The 9725-nt window shown below is 38.3% G+C and overlaps 2 protein-coding genes across 2 annotated transcripts in view; one reads left to right on the plus strand and one right to left on the minus strand.

Moving 5' to 3' along the window:
• Nucleotides 1-1054: 1054 nt before the first annotated feature.
• On the plus strand, nt 1055-2622 carry CBG13877 (the record flags this gene model as incomplete). The annotated part of the gene is made up of 2 exons (XM_002634732.1): nt 1055-1471; nt 2341-2622. The coding sequence occupies 2 exons, from the start codon at nt 1055-1057 to the stop codon at nt 2620-2622; spliced, it is 699 nt and encodes a 232-aa protein (XP_002634778.1).
• A 155-nt stretch (nt 2623-2777) lies between these two features.
• Nucleotides 2778-9725, minus strand: part of Cbr-gcy-37 — a gene marked incomplete at both ends in the record, with an annotated part of 17555 nt that continues 10607 nt past the window's right edge. Inside the window, 11 exons of the mRNA XM_045236326.1 lie at nt 2778-2960; nt 4080-4177; nt 4239-4378; nt 4423-4515; nt 5452-5809; nt 6173-6318; nt 6550-6659; nt 6706-6989; nt 7595-7685; nt 8619-8777; nt 9125-9331. Coding sequence (XP_045095310.1) covers nt 2778-2960; nt 4080-4177; nt 4239-4378; nt 4423-4515; nt 5452-5809; nt 6173-6318; nt 6550-6659; nt 6706-6989; nt 7595-7685; nt 8619-8777; nt 9125-9331 — 1869 coding nt within the window. The remainder of the gene's footprint in view (nt 2961-4079; nt 4178-4238; nt 4379-4422; nt 4516-5451; nt 5810-6172; nt 6319-6549; nt 6660-6705; nt 6990-7594; nt 7686-8618; nt 8778-9124; nt 9332-9725) is intronic.

The following is a 9725-nucleotide window of genomic DNA, read 5'->3' on the forward strand; positions in this document are numbered from 1 at the left end:
TACCCTTTTTCGATGTACCCTTGGATCGTGGGCCACAAAACCCTCCGGTGGTATAAAATACCCATTGGTTGCCTAAAAGACTCCAGCACAGTATACTATAATCCGCTGACATCCAGCTGATCATCGAATTGGAATCCAGTTGGAAGATTCATTGGATCCTTTGGACCTTCTCTAGATTCCTTCTAACTGCCACGTGGCAAATGATTCCAGGTGATTTCAGCATATCACATTTGTATTTTCAATGTTCACATAGAAGCAGGACCGCGCATTGATTGAGAAAACGAATGAGGAGAGGAGGAGAAGAACGCAGATGGGCTAGAATTTCTGGAAACATTGAATTTATCTCGGTTCTTTTACGAGATATCAAAAAGTAGTCAACTGATAGAATGTTTATCATAATATCAGCTATCTTTTATCAGTTTATTAATTTTTGATATCTTCAACAAGAACCGAGATAGACAGATTCAAAGTTAAGGGACCCTTATGGGGTGAGTCGCTGGGTTTGAGTGGAAAGCATTGGTTTGCTGGATTTGATTTATCTCGGTTCCTGTTAAAGATATCAAAAAGTGGTCAACTGATAAAATTTTTATCATAATATCAGCTAAATTTTATAAGTTGACTACTTTTTGGTATCACTTGTATGAAGCTAGATAAATAGGCTCTAAGTTAAGGGACCCTTTTACCACTGGCAACATACCGTAAGAAGAACCGAAGCAATTCCAACTGCCAAACTGCGACGCACCGACCGCGACGCATCTGAAAATTCAAAGTGGGCGGAGCATGGGCGTGTTTGGGCTCATTTTGAAGCGCAAAACAAGGGGAGTTCAAATTTAATGTTTGAAATGCAGGGAAATGAGCACAGACACGGATAGAATTAGATCCCCATCTTAGGCATCCTAGCCTGCCATCTGGCAATGCTATCTAGGCCCCTCAACATATGTTTGACGTAATCTCTATAGAGGTCAATGCCACCCCCTTTGTCTCCTCCCCCCATTCTACCCACCTACTTGGTCCATTCTCTCCTTTCCCAGTCTTTCCTCCCAATCGATCAACAATGGCACGTCTTCAGAAAGAGCCTGATTTAACATTCTTCTACGTTCTAAAACGATTCATTATCTTCCTTATCAATCCCCTATGGTTCACAATCACATGCGTTTTTGAGTTCTACACCTATCTTCGGCCATTCCGACTATGCCATTTTATGTTCTGGCATTGTATCATCTGGATAGCTGCCTCACATCTCTATGTTGTTGGTCAAAACTCGGAAACTGTATATCTGGGCTTTGACTCACTCGCTTTTTTCATTCTGCTCATAATTGGAGTCGCCCCGTGGGCAAAAGTGTTACTTCAGGTCAGAAAACCCAAAGTTCAGAACTTAAATCATGTGATTCTGGGATTCTTCGGAATGATTTCCTTGCATTGGATCGTTTTCGGGTGCTTTTTGGGGATGAGCTTCAACTTTTACTATGCGGTAAGAACTTAACGAGCTCAATCATCTTGGTTCCTGTAAAAGATAGGAAACATCTGTCAACAGATAAAATCTTTATCATAATACCACCAATATTTTATCAGTTGACAAAATTTTCCTATCTTTCACAGGAAGCGAGATAGCTGAGCTCAAAGTTGGTGCCTAAAATGAGCTTCTATTTCAGACATGTGCAAGAATTCTGCTTGTGGCTCTTCTGTGTTGTTTCTTTGCATACATCTTCATCTGCAACATTGGCACACATCTCTACCTAATTCTTCCGCCTGAAAATCAACCGTTTTCTGGGATCAAACTACATGTAGTTCTATTTGGCTTGTTTCATTTGGCAGTGTTTTACGGGACAGTTTGTATATCAGTGAGTTTTGGGTCCTAACTTTCGAAGTTTAGCTTCAAACTTGATTTAACCTATATTTCTGTACTTGTCTTGTTTTAAGCTTTAAAATGAGTATAAACACGGCTATATTCGAATAATTTTGATTTTTGCGCTGATTTTCGCAAAGACCCATGCGCCTTTAAGGTCCAAAATTCAAATGTTTCAAAAAGTTGTCAACTATTAAATTGTTTATCACATTATCATAAACATTTTATCAGTTGACCACTTTTCAATATCTTTCACAGGCAGTCAGATAAATCGGCTCAAAGTTGACAGTTCTGCGCCCTTCTCGAAGCCCCCCCCCCCCCGCCTCCCTTATCTTTCAACTTTGAGCCAATTTATCTCGCTTCCTGTCATAGATATAAAAAAGTGATCAACTGATAAATTGTTTATCACATTATCATAAAAATTTTATCAGTTCACCACTTTTTGATATCTTTCACAGGAATCGAGATAGGAATCAAGAAACCAATGTTTCCAGAGATACTGGCCTGCCTGCTCCATGCTCCTCCTCTCCTCATTCGTTTTCTCAATCAATGCATGGTCCTGTTTCTTCACACCATCCTATCATCTCTGTGAACATCGACGTAACGAATGGGACATGCACGATGAGCCATTTGACGGAATCATTCGCCACGTGGCAGTTAGAAGGAATCTAGGAAAGATGAAGGATCCAATGAATCTTCCAACTGGATTCCAATTCGATGATCAGCTGGATGTCAGCAAGTTACAGTACAGAACACATCGTTCGTTCATGTATTAAGTCATTTGTAATGTATCAATGTGGTTTTTTTAAAGATTTGAAATAAACTAAATGCATTTATTATTCGAATTCTTCAAAGTTATTATAAAAATACAGAATCATGCAATTAAATAAAAATTAATCAATTCAAACAAATTTTTGAAATTTATAGAAATTCACATAATCGAGCACACAGCGCTCTCCACATTTGGCTCACTAACCGACACCCCGCTGTCGTTGCTTTGAATCGTTCGGAATTTCCGTTTCACGGATCGTAGTCTGGTTAGAGCCTTCTTCGTACGGCTCTGCTTGTTGTCAAGAGCGTCGACGACCGGGAAATTTATATATTGTTTATAGAGCTTTTCAAGGGCTATGTTTTGGTTTTTGAAATTTGAAAAAATGTTGGTTTTCAAAAAATTTATGGCATTTTTCCGATTCATATTTTCTGAAGTCAGCTTGATTTCAATTTTTGTATGGGTCCTAACTTTTGAAATTCCGCGTTAAACTTCATGAAACTCATATTTTTGAATTTGTCCTGTTATAAGCTTTTAAATGAGTATAAACACGACCAGGCTCCGCCCACTTTGATTTATCAAGCGCGTCGCGGTCGTTGCGTCGCGTGTCGAGGTGAAATTTCGAAATGGGCGGAGCCTAGTCGTGTTTGGGCTCATTTTGAAGCTCTCAATGTTTTAAATGCAGAATTTCCATCAGAATATGGTAACTAGAAAAACGATGAAAGATATAGAAAATTAAACTTTTTTGAAATTTTCAAAAAACGAAATTTTTAGAAAATCCTGCAATAACTTTGTATTTTGTACTGTTTTAATAGAAAAAACAGGTCGTGTGGGATATCATTTGAAAGCTCAAAACTTCACAACTTGAATGATACAAAAATTAGAAAAATCGAAAAAAGTTTTGTTGAGATATTCCAGGTTCTCTTAAAATTCTTAAAAATCCATTTTTTCATTTCATCAACTTTAACCCTATATATATCTAGCTTACCATAAGAGTTATCAAAAAGTGATCAACTAACAAAATGCGTATCATATTATCAGCCTTATTTTGTCAGTTGACTACTTTTTGATATCTTTTTACAGAAATCGAGATAATGGAGCTTAAAGTTGTTTACCATACTATCCGCTAGCGGGTAGGAAACTGCTCCCAAAAGTGGCTCTAGGTTTGAAGTTTGTTTTTTGTTATTTTTGAAGTGCAATCTACAAAACCTGCAAAATCTAAAAATCTAATTTTCAAAAAAAAAAGGGTAAACTGGACCCGGAGTTATGAGCCCTGAAAGCTACCCTCAGAATCTGAGACAACAGGCGACTTTGAGTTTATGTATATATCTCGGTTACTGTAGGAGATATCAAAAAGTGGATAACTAACAAAATTTTTATCGTATTATCAGCATTATTTTGTCAGTTGACAACATGTTTGTATCTTTCACAGAAAGCGAGATAATGGAGCTGGAGCGCACTTACCGATATAACCCTGAACGCCGCTGCCGTTGCCTCCTGCCATTCCACAGTTCCATTGTCCGAGTGGAGTTCACGATAGCCATCGATACTGTCGTTGGTGGCTGAAAAAGCCTCTTTTTGAATCTATGTCCCAATGTCCCAATGTCCCAGTGTCCCACTCACCTTTCTCCCGATCCACAATATCCCATACGCTACACTTCTCGTTCTTCTCCAGAAAATGAGTAAGCACTTTTCCAGTGGCCAATTCTAGATAACCATTTGCGTTGAACACAAAAATGCTCTTCAAGTGCTTGGTGACCATTCTGAAATGGCGGGAATTCAAAAAATGTAATAACTCGGAGCTTACGTTCGAACTGCATTGCTGACCAGAGCTTTTCCGGGTTGACTATGGGCGCAGATGTTTTTCGTGATGTTTACAGTGTTTCCGAGCACGCAGAATCTGAATTTTTATGTTTTTTGAGTTTGCGGCTTCAAATCCTATAAAATACAAGAAAAACCAAGTTTCTAGCTCATCTGGGAGCCGAGATACGGCCCTTTGAAGTTTTGAAGAGACGCAGAGAAACTAGAGTGCACTCTCGCGTCTCTGCGTCTCTTCGAAAACTTTGAAGCGCTGTAACTCAGCTCCTGGATGAGCTAGAAACTTGATTCTTGACGCATTTTAATTGTCAGACTATGAACTTTTAGGCGATATACAATTTTATATGTTTCTCATAAATTAGTTTTTTGAAATTTTGGAATTTTGTGAGAATCACAATGTTTCAACAAAAAACCATATTGTACAAAGTTTTCCGATCAAATCGCAAGAAAAACCATTTTTCTATGCCTATTCCAACGCGAGTTATAGCCATATGAGAGACGCAGAGAAACGAGCGCGCTCTCGTTTCTCTGCGTCCCCCTCTCTTCCCAATGAGCTAGAAAAGCGAAAACTAGATAGAAATGTGTAACATACAGATTTTAAGGTAACATGAACAACTTTTTCCAATTTTCATCTTTCTAGCTCATCTAGGAGCCGAGATACAGCGCTTTAGAGAGACGCAGAGAAACGAGAGCGCTCTAGATTCTCTGCGTCTCTCAATTGCAAAAATGGCTATAACTCGCTTCAGAATTAAGCTAGAAATTTCATTTTTAGCGCATTTTGATTGTCAGACTTTAAGCTTTCAGATAATATACAATTTATATGATTTATTTGTCTCTAAACTACAGTAATTCCCTAAAAATCCCGGATATCCTCGCTGCCCACTCCAGTCATCGATTTCATGGCATTTTCTACTTCAAAGCGCAGTACCTTGGCTTCTAGATGAGTTAAAAAGATGAAGATTGGACAGTAATGTGTGGAAAGTCTTAAATTTTGAATAAACTTTTAAAGAAGCTTTACCTTGGCTTCTGCTGACTAACAATTCCAGCCACAACTGGTCCACAATGTACACCAATTCTCAATCGAACATATTGACCCAATTTGGGCACTTCCACTTGTCTTGCCTCAAACAACAGACCCAACGCCAAATTGAGACTATCTTCACAGTGATATTGATTGGCATTTGGGACACCACCAACTATCAAATAGCTATCCATAAGAGATAAGACCTTGTAGCCCTTGTGTTTCTCAATAATTCGATCGAACCGATGGAAGAGATCAGTGACCAGGGTGATGATCTCTTTTGGTGAGCAATTGACACTAATTGTGAAGAAGTCGGGGATGTCCGTGAAGATTACTGAGCAATCCGAGAATTCTTCTGGAAAAATTGAGTTCATTTATAGGGATTTTTGGAGCTTCCAAGTTGGAGCCTATATATTTTAGTTCCTGGAAAAGATATCAACAATTTGTCAACTGATAAAATGTAGCTAATATTATGATAAACATTTTATTAGTTGGCCACATTTTGATATCTTTTTTAGGAAGCTAGATAATTGAGCTCAAAGCTAGAGGTTTCTTTACTTTGCACTGTCAACTTAAAATCTTTATATCTCAATTCCTGTTAAAGATATCAAGAAGTAGTCAACTAACAAAATGTTTATGACATTTTAACAAACATTTTATCAGTTGACAACTATTTGATATCTATTACAGTAACCGAGATAATTAAGCTCAAACTTACGCGCTGGAACTGGCTTCGAGGCTCGCAATGCCTCGGCAATCACTGGTGGCACAAACTCAAATAGGAGCCGATCAGTTTGCGATTTTTTGACCTCCAACTCTTCGGTCATTCGCTTCATCTTTTTCATGGTCTCTTCCAGTTTTTTGCTGAAAAATAGTATTTTAAGCTTTTTACAATTTCCAAATATTAGACTCTCCGCTCCCCTCCGCTCCCCTCTCCACTTCCCTTCCCTCCCCCTTCTTATACGCCATCTGCCTTTCCATGTTTTATGATGCGCGAGTAGTCTACTGGCTAACGCGCCTGCTTTTGAATCTAGAGGTCGCGGATTCGACTCCCACTGGCGCCACACTCTTTTTTGTTTTTTTCCAAAAACTAACTTCAATTCCATTTGACAAATTCTTGATTGATTCAACATGACCAAGTCTCTGGTGGCATCGTGCATGGGCATATCCGAGATGTATAACTTGAGGTTTAGAATGTCGCGAACCTAAAGATATAAAACTTGTCTTAATCCCTAAAAAGAAAGGACCTACCGTAGTCACATGAGGTGAGCAAATGAAGATAATAGAGTTACCATCGTTCAATGGCATCATTTCTCCTTTTAGGACCAGTGGTTGTTGAAAGGCTTCAGAAGAGCCCTCTTGAACTTCATTCCGTTTACTGTGATGCTTCAATTGGAAGATAAACAGAGTGTTCAGATAACTAAGCACATTTTTATAGGTCAATTGGATGTCAGAGGGCTGAACAAGTTGCATGAGGTCACTGACTTTGAGGGTCTTCTTGTTTTCCAGACCATATTCACGGAGGAGATAGATTCCTGAAAAAAAACCACATTGAGGCTTTTAATTTTGCTCCAACTTCACTTTCAATGACACCAATCGAATTATCTTGTCTAGCGCTTCAAAATGAGCCTAAGCACGGCTAGGCTTCGCCTATTTTGAAATTTCACCTCGACACGCAACGCACCGACCGCGACGCGCCTGAAAAGTCAAAGTGAACGGAACCTAGTCGTGTTTAGGCTCATTTTAAAGCCTATAACAGGACAAATTCAAAAATATAGGTTTTATTGAGTTTGAAGCAAAATTCCAAAAGCTAGGGCCCATACAAAACTTGGCCGAATTTCGAAAATTGGCTTTACTCACAAAAATGCCCATAACTTCTTTAAAAATCAACATTTTTAGAAAATTTGAAAATTAGAACACGAAAAGTTCTTTGAAGCCCTGTAAAAACCAATCCCTCTCGTCACTATCTTTTCATAATTACACTCCCCACACCTTTTCCCCTCTCTTCCATGTCCGTTTAATCATTAATGCGCCATCGCCGCCGTTTGACGTCAAAATGTGGGGAGAATTGATGAATTTGAAAGAAGGTTGCCTCTCGACACGCAACCCCTTCATAATAACGATCACTTGGGAAGCTTACCAAGGTGTTCGATGACCATTTGCTTGTTGAAGCACACATGATACGGGAAGATGTTCTTGAAGTCGCGCAGACCGACGAGCATTTGGGTGGACTGAAAAATTTTGAATTTTGCAGAATAAACCATTTGAAATCCAACAATTTAAAATAAAAACCAGCATTCTAGGGTTCCTAGGAGCCAAGATATGGCCCTTTGAAGTTTTTGGAATCAAAACTCTCCGGCCAGCGCAACGTTTTCTACCGTAATCCTTCAAATTTGCATTCTAGACCAAAAACTATTCCATTTTCAGACTCAGCTCAAAACTCTGGTTCGAATGAGTATAATCAAGCCCCTCTTCAAATTTGAAGATTTTTTTCCAAATTTTCCGGGACCCGCGCCTTTAAACCCAAATTAGGTCAGAATCAATGCCAAATTCATTTTCAGCACAAAATTCTACCCTAGAAATTCGTCTTCTCTGCGTCTCTAACTCAATTTTTGAATTTTCCCAGGATTACTGTAGCTCCGATTCTGTGCAAACACCAAAATTTGCAAATAACTCCAAAAAGCGCCGTTTTAGGGGTAAAAAAAGGCGGGAAATTTGAATTTGTAGCTCAAAAATGTCGAAAAGTTTGTCTTCATAGAGAAACTTAAGAAACTTCGGGAAGCTACTTTTTAAAGGGCTTTTTTTAAACGTTTTTAAAGGCATAGACCCAAAACCAAATTAGAGGAATTTTATAAAAAATGTCATGTTTATACTCATTTTGAAGCTCTTGTTAAGAACTTTAAAACAATGCAACTTTCATGCAATTTGAGCTAAAACTGACCGAGTTACATGGCATTTTCATTAATATATCCCCTAGGCCTAACTCCTTAGAATTAGTTAAATCAATTTATCTCAATTTCCATGAAAGATACAAAGAAGTTGTCAACTATCAAAATGTTTATCATAATATCAGAAATATTTTATCAGTTGATCACTTTTTGATATCTCTCACAGAAAAGGAGATAATTGAGCTCAAAGTACTGTACATTGCCCTTTAAACTCACAATATTGAAAATAGGAGAGCTTTCCTGTGCTTTGGTGTTTCGGAACTTGTAGAAAAGTCGCTTGCCCTTCCGATGATTGTCATCTGGTTCCACAGAGAATATCACATGTTCTACCATTCCGGATTTTCGCCGCTCTTGATTTCTTTCCAGCATACTGACCTGGAAATTTGGGGTTATCGAAAACAAAACTTATTACAGCTTCTTTCAGAGACAATATTTTTAGACCAACTAAATCAGATATGATAGAACTTGGCGAGCACTACAAAATGAAAGTGCTTGGAATACTGTATCTTGTCTGTGAACAAAGTTACGTTCTAAAAATTCAGGCAGCAAAAGACGCTAGGTCTGGCTTAGGAGTTTCACGCTTGTAACTTTATTCATAGTCAAGATACAGTAATCTCAATAGTATCATTTTAAAGCGCTTTTCAAGTTCAATTATATCCAATTTGAATATTCGGAAAATATTGATTTTGAAAGAAACTAGGGCCCGTTTTTTGTAGTCATACCTTAACCTCCATCTCGAAAAGGGTCCTTGCAGTTTTTCTCACAAGCCCCTTTACAATTGGAAACAACCCTTGTCGAAAGGAGAAATAGTGCAATTTTAGCCCAGATTCTCCAAATGGTTCACATTGAAACGTTGGACCCTTCATCTCCGATTTAAATGCGATTTGATCGATGAAATAGTGCATGCTGTTGAGATTGTCGAGGAATTCCTGGAAAATTTGAGCTTTTAGTCAAAAATTCCAAAAACGAATTTAGGATTTTTGAATAAAACAGACAAATTGGAACATTTTGAAACCAAAATCACGGTTTTAGGACGTCTAGGAGCAAAGTTACGACTGTTCAAAGTCTAGAAAGGCGAGAGCGCAGACAGCTAGAGTGTCTAGCTGTCTGCGTCTCTTGCGTTTTTTCGAAAAATCAACTTACTATTAAAGTACAGTTTTTAGCGATAAAACTACAATAAAAATCAAGTTTCTAGCACAATTTTAAATCGAGTTTTAGCCATTTTTATGTTTGAGATGCTGAAAAAGTTCTCTTGACCAAGAGAGGAGAATCAATGATCCGAAATATGCTGAAGGTGACAGATGAAGAGTTGGCATGCGGTGA

Source organism: Caenorhabditis briggsae, assembly GCF_000004555.2.
Source record: "Caenorhabditis briggsae complete genome, chrIV, whole genome shotgun sequence".
Taxonomy (NCBI): Eukaryota; Metazoa; Nematoda; class Chromadorea; order Rhabditida; family Rhabditidae; genus Caenorhabditis; species Caenorhabditis briggsae.